A 19457-nucleotide genomic window follows, 5' to 3' on the forward strand; every position below is an offset into this window, starting at 1 on the left:
CTTTAGTAGTGAATGTTTTTTCTAACCATCTCCAATTTTCAGATTTTCTTTTATACAATAAATAAGTGAATTTCTGGAACTGAAAGTTGTACCTCAATGCCACCTGTAACACCAGTTATATTTGCTGTTTGGTGTATTAGAACTAATCAAAGAAGTCATTGTTTCCACGTCATTATAATATCACCTGCTATCTTCTCACTCCACATAACATTTGGGTTTTCTATAGACCCACAGTTGACAATTTTCAGTATAAAATGTAGATGTCGGGGCAATTATGATTACAGTAGAGATGGAGGGCACCTCATGTTTCCAGCAGTTTACAGAGAACCAAGTAAACAAAACTTCCATCTTTGAGAGGTTAAGATGAGAAGTAAGCATTAAAAACTTTACAAATACAATGCTAGTTCAACTATCTTGAGTTGCAATTCACTAAACATAAAACCTAATTTCCTCATTTTCTTAAAGCTTCATAACACCTGGATGGACCAAATCCTGGGTAAAAATCTACACAACTTATAAAGGTTGATCTTCATGGTAGAACATGTGTTCGAAAAATCATGGAATAAAAATGACAGCAAAGACCCCTACTCACAAGAATACTCTAACATCACAGAAGGTGTTAAAACTATTCACATTGAAACCCTCCGAAAAATTCATTTTTGTCATGTCAGCAGCAAAGTCAAACCCTAATCCTATCATTGTACAGCTGTTCAGTAAACACGTCAGGTCTATTCCCCACAATTCCAGCAATTGTGAAAAAGGTGGCACCGGCTGAATCGTAAAGATAAGCCCAGTACCACTTACCCATACCAGAAGCGAGGATCACTGGATATGCAGTGGTTGAGATTCCGGTGTGCCAAAGCCTTCTTCTTATTTAAGACAAATTCTTGTAATTTCATCTTGACTTCTGTGCTTGCCACTGCACCTGAAATGTCAAAAACAAAAATAAAAAAGGTTATTTAATGAATTGACTTTGGACAAAAGCTGAAACAAATAAAAATTCGCATACTTCAAAAATTAAAATTTCTAGAAGGATTCAGGATTAGATCTTTGATTTTCAGCCCAATAGAAGAACTTTTATTTCAAAGAGAAGAACAAAGTGCCTCCAGTAAGGAGCTCTCTTTTCCCCCCCCTCTGGCTTTGCATATAATCAGAACTTATGTTTGAAAATGGAGATTTAATCAGAGATTTATCATTTTTTTATAAAAGATTTCTGAAGAGGATTTTTACACTTGCATAGAAGTACACTTAGAATAAAGCACTTGTACTAGGTATTCCAGCTTTCTTTTAATCAAAGGTATTTAAGAAAAGGTCTTGCGTACACTCAAGTTTTTAAATGTCACATCTGCAAGCAGAAGGGGAATGAAACGAATGTCTCATATGTAGATTTTGTCTTGAAAAATCTTGTAAATAAGGACCTCTTTGTTCAAAAGTATCTGTGTACAATAAGACCTACATAATATTCCAATTCATTTACAAGTGTGCAATCTATTTCTTCAAATAGAAAATCTAACATTTAAAGAAAAAAGTCAGTAATTTTGTAGTGTAGAGTTAAAATGTCAACTGTGTAATTTCTAATCATTATTTCCTCCACAATAGAGACCAGTCTGTTTTACTGTGATGATGGATTAAAATTATCATTCAGTTGACAGAACAGATTCGCAGGCAGAGTTCCTGATGGAGTAATGCATAGAAAGTTTGGCAAGGAGAACATGTGGAAAATGATGGTTCATCTATACCACAGGGTAAACCAAGAATTCCAAAGGAAAATATCTGGGCTACAAGAAAATGAAAAGGCCAGGAAAACCGTCTGCTCTTCTGGGAGTAGAAAACTCAAAATACGACAGGGTGATCTTTTGTCTCCTGGATCCTGCTCAACAATGTGGTGCCATTTGACAGACTAGGGAAACATTTTTTTTATACCTCCACAAGAGAAGTAAACTGCAATAATTCTGTAAAGCAGTGCCTGAAGATGTAATATTGCTCAACCACTGAAGCAGAGCTGAAAAGCTTGAAAAATTGCTTTTTTGGAGCCCCACATTTCTCACTAGTTCTACAAAACATAGGTTTGGCATGCACCCCAGCAGGAAGTTCAACTGAGGAGCTGGAGATAAAATCATATAAGTGTAGCGAGCCACATGGCTAGACCAGAATAGGTGACAAATTCATGCATAAAGGCCTTATCTCTCCAAAAAGTGTCATCTCTGATCTATTAACATTTTAAAAATAATCAAACATGGCCTGGTTCTATTGGTTTTGGATAAATCTGCCATTATTTAGAAGATTTGAAGCCAAGCATTTTTGGATCCTGAGGTTTGCAAAAGCTTCCCTGGCACGTCTTCCTCCTTAACTAGAAGCTGAAGAGCCCCACATATGCTTAACAGGATAAAAACACGTAGGCCTTCTCTTTCCTGGGCAATGCTGGAGCCATGGACAAAGCTATCATGCGAGAAGATCTGACCATTACTCAGCTCTTGACCCTTGAGAGTTGAAAGATTAAATATAAATATATATATATAATTCCCTTTTAACATATTACATATGCAGTGATATGATACAGGCAGAAGTACTCTGCAATACCCAGTGAAGACATTAAAGAGGAGGAAGCCGAAGGCAAAAAGGCACAATCTGGCCCATACATGACGTTATTTTATACACTGTGCAGGGGTATAGGCAAGGAGGGCAAGAGCACAAGCCAGACATGCAAAGCTCATATGTATGGAAAGTATCTTGCTTCCACAGGCAGGAAGCAAGACATTGAACCCTAGGAGAACTGAGAGACCATGGCAGAGAGAAAGAAGGATGAGAGGGAAGGAACTGGTGAACAAGAACTGGCTGGGGCAGCAGCTACCCATGGTGTGGAGAACCAAGCTGCAAAGCAAGCACTTACGCTTCAGAGGGCCCAAGCGCTTGAGAGGAGCAGGGAGCAAAGAGCAGATCAAGTGATAAGGACTGCAAACAGGAGAGAGCCCCGATGAGCAAAGTACTACAGACAGGATGGGTCTAAATCAAGAGATTGAGAGCCAAAGGATTGAGCCAGACTACAACCAGAGGGGAAAAAACAAACAAACAAACAAACAAACAGGTTATATCCTGTCCCAGAATTGAACTACAACTGAATATGGGATAAGGCAGGGGCAGTGGGAAGAGAATACAGGAGGTCTGAAGCAGGACCAAGCTCCTGCAAGGAGGAGGAGGTTGCACAATGGAAGAACAGAGGAGCTGAACAAATGGAAATTAATGAGAGAAAGCCCTTAATGATAGTGTGGGCTGATCATAGCCAGCCAGCCTGTAGGAGAAAGCCTAAAACAAGCCACAGTCAAAGGCTGCCTGAGCAGCAAGGGGTTGAATGGTCCATGCCCAGAAGGAGGGAGATGGGAAGACAGATTAGGCCTGTCTGGAAACACTGATGCACAAGACTGGTTCTAGGTTCAATTGTAGCAGTGAAAAGACAGGACAACCATCTATCACTCCTTACCCTGCACAAAAAGCACCTTTAGTTTCATGTGGGTTTTTCTTCTTTTCTTAGAGACATGCTTTTGATCAAAAGCTTTATGATAGCAGATTTCGGTTCACAAGGGATGGGGTAAGGATCCCGAGATGAGAAAGCAAGCATCTGGTATTATGTTAATCTAACCCTATTTGAGCATTGCCTTCTAGAAGGTAAAAAGCAATCTATTTTTCTCTTACAGTGATGGGGGAAAGATGGAAAATAAACTATATTCTTCATCTATTACACACTCCTCATTTCAGATTTGGACAATTTTAACTGTTATGCTTAGCAAAACTTTCTGATGTGAGAAAAATAAGTATTCTTAAGAGCTTAGCTGCTATAATGATTATACACTATAGTACTTCTTAAATAAAAGTATTTTAAAAATAAAACTGTAGCCATGGGAACAGGATCTTCAACTTAGCATCCCCAAGTTCTGTTCTTCCCTCTACACCTATGTTTCATCCAAAAGGTGCTTCAGATGCTTTTGTCATTTTACAGAGACCCGGGCATTTTTGTTTACTGTAAATTATCTTAATGAGAATAGACAGATATCAGCCATACAAAACATCGATACAAAATCAACAGTTGATGAGAACGGCGGGGTGAAGTGGACGTGCTTATAGCTCTCACCCAGTTCAAACTCACTGCCCTTATATTGGAAAACAACAGAAAGCAGCCAGAGGACAATGGGAAGAATCGCTTGTGGCAGCCAGCTGCACACTGAAGTAGCCAACCTGCACTGTCATCACCTTTACTCACTCCTGAAAGTCACACTGCTTCTTTTAAGGAAATTCTGACCCTTTGCTTTCTCTCCCAATACTTAGAAGAAACAAACAAAACCCAATACAAATGCGCACATGTGCTGGGGCTTCTATGAACCACTTTGCTAAGATATTGGGGTAGGTCTGCACGTTCCCTCATCTGAGTGCAGCTTCAACAGCTTGTCCTTGCAAGATGCATACACAGGCAGCGGGGAATTCAACCTTATGAAAAAATTTTCAGTCTCCTAGACCCCAGCCCCTTCCTGCTAGAAAAGTTGTTCTTGGAGCTTTATCTTGTCACTGGTCCCCAGACAGTACCTCATCTCCTGGTACTGTTTAGCCCTCTATGCTGCTTCCATTACAGGCTTCCTTGTGTCATTTGGAATGAAGACCTAACGAGTTGATAGTACAACTTTGCAAGGTATTTTTCCTTCCATTCACTTCTAAAAGAAAACGGAACAAGCAACCAAAGTGTCTTTGATAAGGAGATTTGTGAGGCAATAATCATTTTACTGAATCTCGTCAAGTGCATAATAGCACATGGGAAAGCCAACCACAATCTGTACCTCATGAAAGAAATACTTTCTGAATGAGAACACTTTCAAGCTAAAAACTCGCCTACATCCTAAAAGAGTGAAATTAAGAAAAGTAAAGAAAAAGAAAAGCAGTGTGCATCTGGTGTATTTTATGGTTTTAATATTCTGCCTCCATTAGGAATGCTGCCAAAAATACTTCAGAAAATGTTAAATCAAATAAAGAGATGATACGCTTCCTTTTGAAAAACGCTAAAACGGCATTTAGTAAGACAAAAATGAAGATAAAGCATAGAAATAAATTTCTCTTTTACCCTCAATACCTCCTAACCGTTTACATAAGCTCCTGTGCAGCCAAGCCCTGTAGAAAGGCTATCAGGAAGGCTTCTTCAGCTTTATAATGCTGCTTTATGGCTTCCATTCATTTACTCTACCTGTCATCACCAAAACAAGTGAGCTTCTGCTACTTACTCTCTTTTCCTTTCTCTTTGTTTTTCAGCTGTTGAAGTTTTTGCTCTCGGTGCTGCTTCTCCAACTCCTGCTCCTGTCGGTGCTGCTCCAACTTTCTCTGGTGCTCCAGCAGCTCCTGCTGATGCTTCATTGCCAGCATCTCCTGCTGCTGCTGTGGAGAATGGACGAGGGAAAAGGAAAAAATTAACAAAGTCAGACTAATAGAAGGTAAGACAGAAGTCACCATCAGTTGACAACGATGCTGCTTAGGTCACAGAAACAGGAAACATGGCATTTTTGTCGTGCAGAGGCTCTGCGAGTTGTGTAGCCTCATTTCTGGTTCACTTAATGCTGTCCTGCATCACTGCCCTGCTGAAACCTGGCACACGTGGATCCTTCCCCACCCCACCACAAAACACTGGAAGTCCACCTTGGCTCAGCTTTTCTGCCTGCTATTTCAGCTGGACATTTGCTTTCTCTTTATTGAGTGTTTTAACCAAAACCCCCATTACAACATCTTAACTATGCATACTCTCTGAAGGAACATCACTGAGCTCAGCGGTCATGCGCTTGAACCAAAATATGCCATCACAACACCGGCTTTGCAAGACCAGTTCAGTTCCCTTGTGCGCATGCTTTTCTGAATAAGCCTTTAATTATATGACTTTGCACACTGGTTTCTCCAAAGGTCCTTCTCTCTCTCGGTGTATGCAGAAGCGTTCCCACAAACTGGGACAACTCTCTCAGTGCATCGCTTTAACTTCATCAAACGCCGGCCACTTCCCGTCTGCTGCATGAACCTCACACCCCGAGCTAAAGGCAAAAGGACTGGCTTCCTTGTGGGCATGATACCACCTGCTTCTGAGCTTACTTATAAGACAATTGCTTCGTTAGAGAAGAATCTTTCAATAGTCTCTCAAGGAAGGATTCACCCCAGCCCTCTCAACTTGCACACATCCATGGGAAGAACCGAGAGCCGGGCTGCCTAATTAAGGACAGGACTTGCAAAGCTTTCATCAGATGGGGTGTCCAAGAGTCGAAGCACCAAAGTCTGCTTTACCACAGTGTTTTTTCTACAAGGCCTTCACACAGCAAACAGTCAACAAGATGGGTAACTTGTATCTGGCACTCACAGATACATTTTTTTAATTTTTAACTAAGAGGAAATAAGAATGATTAGGAAAAGTCAGGTTTCGGTGCATACATTCATATAAAACATAGTGAAGGACGTAGCACTTGGTGAGGAGGGAATGACGAGAGACAGTTATGAGGCTTGAGAAGAGGTGCCAGCTGCACTTTTAACATGCTTTCTCCCCCAGGTTTGCCAGTTGACCCTCCGAGCCCGCAATTAGCTTCACCCTGCCATCTAAGCCTCTTGACCACTGCCCCCGTCCACCCTCTCAGCCAAATCCAGACACACCTGGTGGATGTGTGTGGGGTGGTGTTCCCCAGCCTGAAGCATCCTCAGTGGGCCTAGGGGTGTTCTCCTGAGGGGTCAGAGGCAGCAGGTCAACCCACAGGGCTCCCTGCCAGTGCTGAGAAGACCCCATGCTTTGACAGCCAGCCAGGAGCAAGCAGGCCTGCAGAGAAGCAGGTGATGAGCAGCAAACCTCAGCGCCTTGCAGCTTGGCGAGGTGCAAATGTATCTCCACGGGGCTTGCAAAAAGCACTTCCCCCAGCGCAGGGCTTCCCCGGTGAAAAACCTCGAGTTCCACTGAAAATCGCTTTTTTCTTAAGAATTCCCTTATCCTAAGAAAGGTCACTATTATTCCTTTCCCACTTCCCAGTTTTGTTTGCACCCTCTCCAGCAAGACACACGCCTACTCCAGCTCTCCGGGTTGCTCCGATTCCCCTGCACATCCCTCTGGACACAGGAGCACACTGGCTGCCCGGCGCGGGCGTCCCGCTCGCGTTACGCTTGCCCGCACTCTTTATGTTGGCAGCTTATAAATTAGCAGATTGATTTTAAGCTGGCAGTGTTAACCTTCAAAACCTTTAATGCTGCATATGCTCCAGCCATCGATGAGACTTCTCCAAGCCTGGGCTTAATGGGGGTCTGTGCTCCGATGCCACCCACTGCTCGAGGCTCACGAAATCCTGGAGGTGGAAAGGGACCGGGCCAGGCCAAGGCTATTAAGGCAGGGAACCTGCTCCCCGCAAGCATGTCTCACTCCATCCTTCTTCAAGCCCTGACAACATATGTGCATGTGTATGCAAGACTTCCACCCCACAAACACTGATTTTTTCCTTCTCCTTTTTTCAGATTTTCTATTTATGCTTCTGACAGCAATTTCTCATTTTAATCTGTGGTATTGTACATTTGTACTATCATCAAAGTTTCAGCCACGGCTATGCTGTACATAAAATTATACAATTCTATATAAAGATGCAAAAAAATAATGTAAGTGGCACTCTACAATCTGCCTGGCTATCTGCTGGAAACCCTGATCGAGGAGTCCCTGCTGCTGCTGGCTCCAAGCAGGCAGACTGTTGTACAACACCGAACCCAAGCTAGCAGAATTTGCAGTGCTTGCACCTATGCTTCCCTTCCTAATTCTATTGAATTTTATGTAAACAACATAAAAATCAGACTCTAAAAACCTACAAAAGTAAATAACCCAACACACACACACCAAGAAAAAAAAAAAACACAGAGAAAAACAGTTATTTTTGTTTTATAATTAAGCAGCAGCTTCCACTAACACATCTCCATTTGGAGAAAGACTATCTTTTCAGACTTCCAACAAGTCCACCACATGGTGGGCTTTTATAACCTAGCCATAGAAAGTATGCAAATGAACAATATTTAATGCACAATATGTTAAAACAGGTTTTGTTATTTTTATGAAATCAGGAGCCTTTTCTCTCCATCTGCAGTCTCCTAAGCTTCGCATGCTATGCTTCCTGCAATGGTTTACATACATTATGATGCTTTAGAAGGAACTGTGCTTTCATTGACGTCTGTAGTGAAATGTAAATGAAAAAAACAATTTGTATCTGGGTGGCTTATAGAAATTTCATTAGACATGTATTGTTTCGGCCAATTTTGACCCCAGTTTCCACAAAGACTCTTCTTGATATAGTTTTCAAACCTTTTCAAAACTGAAAAACAAAAATAAAAAATTAAGCAATCTCCCCAATTGTACCAACGAAACCTAAAATTTGTTGTTGTCTGTTGAAGCCTCAGAAAACGACTAAAGAAAACCCACTGCGGGGCTCCGTCTGAACTGTGATGTTTTCTCACAGCATAAATATTTCTCCACAATTACGGCTGAAAACAAACTACCCAGACGCTATTGACAGGAAATATAGGGTGTGCCGGCGCTGGCGATGCTGCCGCACAGCCCGCGCTCGGGTTTCACACCCACTCTGAGGACCGTGGATAAGGATTTGTGATGCTAACCCAAGGTGAGGCTCGTGTTGCTCATCCGTGCTGATGCTGTTATCCGTGTTGTTATATTAAAGCCATGGGGAACAGAACCATCACACTAAATCACAGTGTGTTTCAGGGCAAAAAAAAGCCCTCCTCAGCTTTAAAACCCTAAGATTTAAGAACTCTCTTGATGCTAGACTGTGCCCCAATCTTCCTTTTATATTTTGAGGGTTTGCAATTTAATTTTCTGATTTTAAAAAAATGGCTCTGTCTGCTGTTGCTTTGCGAAAAAGACCCGTAAACAGCAAGGGAACCCACTAAGGACTGACTAAACAGGAGAAACAGGAAATCTGATAACAAAAAGCTGCCCTATGCACAAAATAAACTGAAACTTCTGAAAAATACGAGCTTCTCTGTTTCAGTTAAAGCAATCAAGGCAAATTTTAACAGGTAGCAAACATTCAGAGCTGCGTGTGGTTAACTGCAGAGCAGCTTCGTCCCCCCTCCCGCACCCCACACTCAGCTTCTTTGACAAGATAATGCCCACACGTTCTGGGCTCGGCCTGGCCTTTAACCTTCACTTGATTATCTCAGTGGAAAAACAGCCTACAGATGTCTAAAGGCAAAATGCTTCAGAGCTGCATTTCAGCGGGACACAAGCTCCCACGCTCGGGTCTTTTGGAAATTGCCTGAGTTAGGAAATTATAAGCATCTCTTGAGCTGCAATTCACGGCGTACCAAGAGACGCTTAGGTGGCTCTGATAAGGATTATTAATTACTGCGCGTAATCTTGCTCACACACCACATAGTGCATTGGGTCTCTCTTGCTGGCAAATGAATCAATGCCGACGTCGCAACGCTTGTGTGTTAATTGCGCGCAGTTGAAGTGGTGTGTTTTGCTGAACTGTAATGAAATTTAAATATTTGTGAAATACAAAGTGATATGCCAAGGGAAAGCCCTTGCATTCAGACTAATTCAACTATCAGTTTGAGGAGTATGCCGTGTGACAAATACACACGCTGCATTAGTGAGTGCAGCTAGGAACATCTGAATAAGGTGCTTTTGCCAAACTAAATATTTGTAAATATTTATAACTATGGGGATTCCTGCATATGTTTAATGTCACTGCTTCCACTATTTATGAAAACTGCACAAATGTTCAACTGTACCTGTAGTTAGTGTTTCTGGTGCTCCTTTAACATATATTAATATTAATAAATGTCATAGGGAAAATGTGGAGCATATCCAGCTATTTATCAATTTTCAGCCAGCTGTAAGGACTCAGCGGTGCAGTGGATTTTGCCATCACATTCCTCAATTGTCTTCAGTTCTCAAGCACGTCTACCTGGAACACACACTAACACCTTATCAGTAAGCACATTGTAAACTTTCCCTGCACAAAGAAACCTCTTTTTAAGCTGTCTGGAGCTAAAACAGTTTCTTTAGTCATCACAACAGAGGTGGCAAGGTAGTGCTCTGAAAAATTCCAGCAGCTTCAGCCCAGAAGAAAGCCATGTGCACTCCTGGGAAGCGTGTGGTGCTGACAACAAAAATCCTATTTACCGGAAAGAACGAGGACGTATTTCATGAAGACGTGTTGCATTAGGGCTTGCATAACCACTCCTCGATTTGCTAGATGAGCAGGAAGAATTCAGATCCTTCCTGCATCCCTGTATCTTTTAGACACCACCTTATTCTTTCCTCAGAAGCCAGACACTGCTCTCTGCCCACACTCTTATTCCTTCCCATACAACAGCCATTTTAAAGGTGCTTCTGTCATTTACTTCACACACCGTGGTAAAACTGATTAAAATCTGCAGAGCAGGAGAGGTTTTGAAGCTTCAGCTACAGCTCCTAGGTATTTATAATAGATATTTTGAATGCTTTACCTTACTGCAATTAGTGGAAGGCAGCGTAAAACTATCTGTACTCAGACAGCTCACCCTTACTCATGAAGCTGAAGATAATCACACATGTAAGCATGAGTGAGCAACAGCTGCCTTTCTTACTGCTGATAAAACTTTGCTGTGATCCAAAGCAGCTTAGTGCTGTGTCCACCTCCTAACTTGGATCTCAACCTAAGCCTGAGATCTCAACCTAAGCCTCAACCTACGGAAGGTGCCACAGCACGCTTCAGCACAGTGGGACATCACCGCAGGCAATAGCTTCAGGGAAGTTGTAAGGATGTACAAGTGAAGTACTGGCTTCAAACGTGACAACGTAATGCTGGACAATACCAAGAACACCCCACTGTCTTTTCAGCACCTGCTGAACATGCAGCCTTAAAGGCTGAAGCTTCAGAAAATCGTCCTCTCACCTCGCAGAGGGTGAGGCTGGGGTTTTGGTGCGAAGAGTGCTTTTACAATAAATCATTTCCATTAAGCTTTTGGCAAATTCCTACTGCTTGGTGGGAGGTTAATTCAGATATCTGAAAGGCTTTGGAACTCAGATTCTGTAACACTGAAGGAAAATTGTAAGCGATAATCAAGAAAGAACTAGCTGAAACATGCACACATCAAATTACCCCACAAAGAATCATAGCATATTGGTGGACAGAAAGTTTTGATATGTTTCTGGGAGAACCTCTGTTGATTTGGGTTATTTCAGAGCAATTTCAATGCTAGCCATTCTTTTGGCTGGGTTCTCTGCTTCGTGTCTTCTCCATCCTGTTTACTGAAGTCTCAGGCTCTTGCTTCAATTTCAGGATTCTCTCTTTTGGCTTCATCGCTGTGGGTTTTAATTCCAAGGGCAAAGCTAGTCAGGCTGCACAGAAGATATCTTCTGGAGTACCAGAGACAAGTCAAAATTAATGGGTTGTACTGGGAGAGGAGGGGGAAGCGTTGTGGTTTTCAGCAGAAGCCAAGTAGCAAGGGCTTCTAGACGCAAAAATTTGAAAGCACAGCTTGGAACAAACGTCTATCACCTATTTTCTTGGACATATCAACAACTGAACGTATATTCAGCATGCCCCCTTCCAGCTATCAGACGGGCTGACGGCAGGCAGTCCCGTGCCAGAATTCCCCGCAGCCAGCCTCTCCTCACTATGCAAGAAAACAATCCTTCCCTGCTGACAGCTTCCTGGGCAAGAGACGGATCTTGGGTAGACATATCCAACTGAGACTGTCTGGTGTTCACGTTTATGAGGCTCAAATGTCTTCAGGAAAGGGAATGATGGCTAAGTTTCCTGATTGCTAGCTCTAGGTGAAAAGATCTCACATTATTAATTTGGCAGTTCATATGCGCATATATACTTTTGTATCTCCATTTCTTCCACATCCTGTTACTACTCATCTCTCCTAAAAGGCTGAAGGTTTGTACAGCAGCATCAACCCTCTAAATTCTGAATATCTGGAAAGCTTGTCCTGAGAATGCATCTGTTTGTGCCTTTTGCTCCCTGACTGCCACTTCAGCCTAGTTTTTACACCTTCCAGAAGCAGAGCACCTTACAGCCTAGAAAGCAGTGAGCTACATCGGTAGTACCTAACATGTTCAGTTCCTTCTCCCATTATTCTCTCTAAAGGTGGGGACAGACAGACAACTCCTTTGCATTCATTCCACTGTATTTTAGATGTTGATTTTTGAAGTTGAAGGTAAATCCGTACACCTTGCACCAGGAGTTGGGAACACGCAAGTCTGACCACGATGAAAATAGGAAGCCTTCATAAATCAGAGCTGTACAATAGTCCTGAATAAGCAGGAGCCCCAGATGATTAAGGCTACGTGAGATTTTAACGTGCCAGAAGTGATCAGACCTCAGTCCTCAGAAAAACTGTTCTGTCTTCTCAAAACTGCTTCAGGGTGCAGGGAGTGGGGGAGCTGGAATGGAAATGTTACACTAAAATCACCATCAGGAACAGACATGCTGGGCAAAGATCCTGTCATGGGAGAAGCTACAGCAGCCACTGTTGGATGTCGGTCATTTCCAAGGACGGAATATGAATAAAGAAAAGGAGAAGCATAGCTGCATCTACTGATCCACCATTCCTGGTCCCCCACGTGAAGGAACAGGAACAGAGTGACTGAACTGGTGAGCTGGCAGGCAGAAGAGGAGGGGAAGGGAAACCTCAGCTTCAACAACTGCAAAGCCCTGCACAAAGGGAGACGAGACGGGGAGGTACCTTACATCCCACCCGCTGTGAGCTGAGAAGTACCTGAACAAAAAGACTGGTGGGCAGCAAGAGCTGCTTTCAGTTGCTTCTTTGATAATATGCCTTCCAAAGAGGAAAAATAAGGCCAGAGTGGATCAAGGACCAACCGCAATATGCTAATTCTGAGCAGCTTATCCTCCAGAGAAGGGCAGAGAAAAAACAGGGCGGTGGAGCAGACTACGAAGCCATTTTCTTTGCTAGCATCTGAAAGGAGGCAGTGATAGGCCAAGCTCCTGCTGCACCTGAAGGAAGGCTGCAGACTCAAAATGAATGGTCAACCTCATTTGATGCTCATGCAAGCACAGCAGAAGCATCACGTTTAAAGGTAACATGCCACCAACTTAAATACCAAACATTTATCAACTTCACACACCATCCCCAGTTAAACAGGAAACATAAACGTGGAGATTAAGCCCACAACATTGTTCATACTGTGTGTAGACAAGTGAGGTTATTCACAGTATGATTTACATTTTAAGTGCAACTTCATCCTCCCATACACCAGCTGAATTTTGTCAAGAGACCATATACAGTAACAGGAATTCTCAGTTTATGAATGTTAATTTAATCAGTGATGGTGTATATTAACAGGTCACCATTCCTGACATATTAGCAGGATTCACTTGGGTATTTCTTTACTCCTGCCTTGATTATCGTGTTTTCTCTCAGAATATTTCCAATCTATTTTTATCTAGTTCAAAAAATAAGATAAAGTTGAAGTAGAAAATGTAAGTGTGAACTGCAAATACTCTTTTTTTTCCCCGCTGTTTGTTTCAAAATCCTAAATTGAATAGAAACCATAAGGTCTTTAGCTTTAAAAATAAAAATATCAGTGTGCCTCATGCTATACCAGGAGGCAAACGCATGCTATAAAGGGTAAAAGAACACAAACTTAAGCACTTCAAAAGTTGTTTGGACTCCACTGAAAAAAACAAACATGCTATCAAGTAAGCAAGATCCTCTGTCTATTTGTCAGCCAGTGAACTCTGCCATTTCTGCTGCTTACGTCAGACAGTCAGCCTTCAGAATACCCAGGAGTCAGCCCAACTTATGTCCAACTTCAGCAGATTAAGTAACAAGAAAATGCATCATGTGAAGCTTTTTCTGAGCAAGGGGCTTCAGCAAAGACATGTGGAGCAGCTGAGCTCACAGGGCAACAGACTTCTCATCTCCCGCTGCTGCCAAGCCTGAAGACAAGACCCTGTGTTCTGCTGAAAAGCTGGGAACCCCCAGATGAAGGACAGGGGTAATGGTGCAAGGACCACAAGGCTCACCGGACCAGCCAATTCCATGGACACCGGTGCAGGGTTTCACGGGAGAAAAGCCACCAAGTCCACCAGCTGTAGTGAGATCTGCAATTTCAATTTTGACTGAAGTTTTTGGTATGCATCTTGTAAAGCTGGGAAAATCTAGAGTTCTCATTCTACTCCTTCCGCCCAGCAAACGGTGGTCCACCTTATGAGAAGCCAAAATAAAACACTTCTTTTACCATTTAAAGGAAATCCTTTAAGTAGGCCTGTAGGGATGATTGCAGACAACCTTCCTGGTTGAGCAATCCAGCTTCAGTCCAGAAACCACCAATGCTTCTTAGGAAGAAGCCCAAATTCTGCTGCATGACTTTGTATTCAACTGAGATATGGGGCTTACAAGCATCCATGCTGCTATATGCATTTGCTGACATTTATCCACACCTCTGCACGCAGATCTGCCCTCTCCGTTCCCAGAAAAGATCTTGACTTTGAGCATGAGGAAAGTCACCCCCAACCTTCAAAGACAGCAAATGCTCTGATCTTGCAAAGCTTTCCCCAGGGCTATTTCCATCAGAAGTTAAGTTTTGCAGGATCCAGGTCTAAGTCTTTTAGGCCATGGAGTCAGCTACGTGCACCAGAAAAACAAGAGAAGGTCACTGACAAGAGGAAGCCATCTAGAAATAGCAAGAGAGCTCTGTGCAATGAATTCAAGTAGTAACAAGGCACAAAATGTTCAGTCTGTTTTTACCACTGACTGTACCCAGCTGCAGTTCTCTAAGATGAATAACCCTGTCATGTCAGAACACAGAGGCAGACACCTGGTATCTCCGGGCTTTTTAAGTTTCTCTTGAAAGCGATGCAAACCGCCAGGAACGGGCGCTCTGCAGAACAGAGTCACGAAGCTGAGCCGAGGGAGTCTGGCTGCAGCGGGGCAGGACGGGCGGAGAAAATGGGCTCAGCGGCAGGCGGCGGGGCACGGGGGTGTTAAATCCAGGCTTGCACTTCCAGAGCACAATGTGAGCAGCAGAACAGAGGGCAAGGGGCAGCAGCGAGGCAGGACAAGCCTCGTATGCAGCCCCAGCCGGGCTCCAAGGTGCTGCGTTCAGCATCCCCGGCCCAGGGGCATGGGGAAGGAGCCACCCGCACAGCTGCGAGGTGGAAGCAGATGACACCAACCGTGTCAGCAGGTTTCTAACACACAGATTTTTTCCCATTAAGAAAGCAAGAAACAATGCAGTTCAGAGAGGCCACCAAGAAGGGACTCTGGGCGCTATATTCCGCACTGAAAGTAGCCACGCTAAAAGCTAACGTGACCTGCGGCCAGGTAGCTCTCCTGCGAGCAAACCAACCATTGCAAGGGCAGGTGTCTCCAAATGAGAGCAAAGAGCAGTTTCTTACTATAGCATCAACACGACACACACAAAAGCAGTCTTCCATTTTATTTCCATGTTATTTACAGCATTGCAAAATCTGCCCAGAAGATTCCCTGCAAGACCTCAAACGAAAATAAGGAATGGCCGGAGTTTCATCCCATATCTCTGAAAAATCAGCTTAGGTACTAACAGCTTAGATACGTTACCTCCCCTCAATCAGCCCAAAAGCTGTGCTGATGAAAAACATGTCAATTGAAAACAGCAAAAACAAAACCATCTCCTCATGCTTTATCTGAATGTTGCTATATATAAAGCCAATGTCTGAAAACATTCCACATATTTTTATTTACTGGCATAAAGCCACTAAGCAGCATAAGCATACTGTTTAACGTAGGAATTTTCTCTGTTAACAAAAAGAAAACAACTTCAGCATCACTCCTCAATGAGCACTGCTACAGAGCTCCCTCCTCTGCGCAACGCTGCTGCTGCTCACACGCGAACCATGCCTCCTCTGACCATCCTATGTACATTGCACAAGCGGTATGGCACTCTGCTACTGATGCACACAAATATTCTCCTCTCGGACCAATGGAAAAAAAAGAGGAATAGCATCGCATGACAGAATTAGCATCTTTGCATGCCTCTGGGTTAAGATTTCAGGCCCGCAAGGAGCTGTGAGGCTTAGCTGCTCTCCTGTTGCTGTCCCATCGCCATCAGGACACTTCTGGTGTCTGCTGTCATGTGTTAATGCTGACGTGCGTCAGCATCCTGAATAAGTTTCCGGCTTCAGCTATAAAACAGCCAGAGCTCCTATGAGCCCTGCTCCGAACTCAGGCCGCGCAGAGGCAGTGGGATTAACCGCATTACCCACCGGGCACGTCGCTGCTCTGCTGAGCTCACAGCGCCCGAGGTGCCTCTAGCACTGCCAAAGTGCGTATCCTACCCCTCTTCAATCACCTCCCTCCAGCCGTTGACCAGAAGGCAAGTGGAAAAGCTTTTGGTAACTTCCAGCTGATCTTGGCCGGGAATCAGTGACTCACAAAGGAAAAAATTCACTGCCGATTCCTTCGCAATCAAAGGTCAAGCAGAGCTCACGCTGGAACCTGCAGAGAGGCTTTCCACGGTCTCACCGGCAACGGCCTGGGCGCCAGGCTCCTTATTCCATCCTTGTTTTTGTTTAGGAAGGCAGATTTGAAGGCTATAAATATTGTTGCACATCTGGCGAGGCACGCCTCAGTGGAAAATCTGTTTCACTGAAGGTAAGCGCCTGCGCTGGAGACGAGCACTTGTCTATCTGCAGCCAGCCCGCAGCAGCCTCTGGTACACAACAGCCTCGGCTTCCTCTCTCGCTCTGCTTTCAGATGTCAAGTCTCAGCAATTTGCAAAGCTGTGCTGTAGTTGTGAAAGACAGTTTTCTGTATTTCCATATGGTGTGAAGTCTTCATAAGGCTCAGCTTATTTTCCCTAAACATGTCAGAGTTTTCGCATTGCTCCCCGCGCGCGATGATCCTGCTCCCTCGACGTGCCGAGCTCTAGCTACGTCCAGTCGGCTTTCCTTCCACAAATATCATTTCGCTCCCAGCCTGCTTCTCCAGATTGCATGATCTTCCAGGATTTGCCACCTTCACATGGAGACCATTTCTTCCAAAAACACAATTTCTGCTCAAATGCAAGCAGCTGATGATTTTCTGTGAGAGCAAGGACTGACGGGGGGACGAGGGAAGGGATGACACGCACAGCCAGAAGGACAGCGACCACCTGCCTGCTCCCCGTGCACTGGATCAGACGATTAAAACTGGGCTGCTGGAATAAACCCAAGTGCTGGAAAATACCAAAACTTCAGATTTCAATAGGAAAAAGTTACCTACCGGAACAGAAAAACAAAAGGACATGCCAGCATTTTTTTCAAGCCAAAATTCATTTACTTAAAAAAGAACCTAAAATGTTTCTTATAGCACTGCTTTGTTTGGGGAGGGGTGGGAGGGAGACAGTTTCCCCCTCCACCCTAGCCCCCATCTGAGTCAGAACAGTTCTTCTGTTCACACCAGCAGCATAGTAAAAGAAGAACGAAAAAACACAAAACGTGATTACTGTTGTACTAGCTAAGGGTTTAACACTTAAAACCAGAAAGTGCTTTAACATCTTCACAGTGCTGTGTGCTGTAAGTTAGCAATGCCAGCTGTACTTATGTCTGTCCCAAACCCAGAATCTTCCTCCTTTGGGCACAAGAGCTGCTTAAGAAGTACATCAAAACCATTTTTACCTTCACCCATACACCACACGTGTGTGCCCAGCCACTGAATTCCTGTCAACTAAACTATTCAACATCTGTAAGAGGAAGAGTGCAAAGGTACTGAAATGCAAACACCTTGCCAAAACAGAGATCCAATGCAGTATTTGCTCTGCACCCAGTGGCTCTCCTGCGATATCCAAAATATACTTACTATCTAGGAACCTAGCAAAAGGTTTTAGAAACAGGCATAAGACAGGGTAAAGTGCAGAAATTACTGCTCAAGGACAAACTGATGAACAAACAAATGCGTTGCACTTCTTGATTAAAATGTTGGACGCTAGGCAGTAATGAGGACAGCCAAATGAATTGATTCTAGGTAGTGTTGCCTAGGTATGCAAAATAGGAAGATGCAGAAATTCTCCCCCCTTCACAGAAAGTTTACAAAGCAATTTTAGAATTTAATAATATGAGTAACAAAGCTCCTGGTCATTTCCAAGGAGTCCTTGGAAATGCTAGCGAGAAAGTAAAAAACTGCCTTTTTTTGATAAGTAAGTTTAGAACTTCATTTAAAATTTTTGGTTTGCTTCATTAGATTTTGAGGTTGTTCTGACACTGAAAATTCTAACAGAGCTGCAGGAGTTTTTCATAAAGCATGCAAGTTTGCAAGATGCACAATCACACCTTGCAATAGCTGATGAAGGTTTGCTTTCTGAATCAAAAAAACAATGTCAGGCAAGATGTTGAAAACATCTGAGAACTAGAACTGCAGTGAGGTGCTGCAGTAAGGCAGACTGCAAGCTCACTCCAGTCAAGCTTACTCTGGTCAATAGTTGTTATGTGTAATCTGAACAGAAATCTGAGCAAGTTTGGGTTCTCAGGCCTTTTCTCACCCAAAGTAAGCCTTTGTATCTACGTGAAGAGGAAACTAGGGAATATAATTTTGTACAAGGGAGTGATGGACACCTTCATTACAATCATTACACATTCATTACAATATATTACAATCCTCAGGCTATGAAACAACATTTTCAGTTGAAGAATCTCAGGACTATAACGTTCAATAAACTATTCCTACATCTTGAACAGTTTGCTTTGGAGACAAGAGACTAACAAAATTCTTCGCCTCATCAGTGACACCGTAAGCAATCATCTAACTGATCCTGAGCATCAAGAATCTGCTGTTTCCTTCTCATAGCTAATCCAAAGATTCAGTGTGAGTAATCAGGAAAGATCATAAGCTACAGTCCTGTCTCGTGTCTCTGTTAAAAATACCATAGTCCAGAACTGCTCTGCAACAATTCCTTAGACCTGCAGTCTTCATCTGTACTAGCATTTAGGTCTTATTGACATTTCCTGGGATTCATTTGTAGTTTCCTTTGAAAACAAATGGAAAACTAACTCCATTTATCTAACATTTTTTTTCAAAATGTTGCTCACCCGTGGCAACTTCACACGAACTTTCTCCAGCACTATTCTGCCTGAGCAGGAACCCACCCATCTCCTGCAGCTCTCAGCAGCCGCCTGCCTACCCCTCAGCAGCCTTTCCTGCCTGCTCCTGCTCCTCTGCACACCAGAGACCAGCCCAGCCGCAGCAGGTCTGCTTAGGATACACAAATTTGAGTGCTGTGCACTCCCAGTCTACAGCACGAAAAGATGAGGACAGAAGCAGCGAGAAGGTCTTTCTTGACCCAGGGTGCACGCAGAGGCAGCCCTCCAGTGCAGCACATGGGTGCATGCACGCGTGCACATGGGACACATGCTGCACATCCCAATGAGCTGATTTTTTAAAAATCATGTGAACTCCTCCAAGAAGAGCTCTGCAGCTTCATTCAGGACCAC

General features: G+C 43.5%; 1 protein-coding gene across 16 annotated transcripts in view; it reads right to left on the reverse strand.

Annotated features, from left to right (window-relative positions):
* The window catches only part of LOC118258970 (histone deacetylase 4), a 251621-nt gene that overhangs the window by 96554 nt on the left and 135610 nt on the right, over positions 1–19457 (reverse strand). For 6 of the 16 annotated variants that reach the window (XM_035568171.2, XM_035568120.2, XM_035568112.2 and 3 more), the window contains 2 exons: positions 5262–5412; positions 805–925 (listed from right to left, as the gene is read on the reverse strand). In XM_035568171.2, the coding sequence (XP_035424064.1) occupies positions 805–925; positions 5262–5412 (272 nt within the window). The remainder of the gene's footprint in view (positions 1–804; positions 926–5261; positions 5413–19457) is intronic. The other 10 variants (XM_035568146.2, XM_050711538.1, XM_035568197.2 and 7 more) reach the window with 3 other exon arrangements.

The sequence above is a fragment of the Cygnus atratus genome, chromosome 6, assembly GCF_013377495.2.
Source record: "Cygnus atratus isolate AKBS03 ecotype Queensland, Australia chromosome 6, CAtr_DNAZoo_HiC_assembly, whole genome shotgun sequence".
Lineage (NCBI taxonomy): Eukaryota > Metazoa > Chordata > Aves > Anseriformes > Anatidae > Cygnus > Cygnus atratus.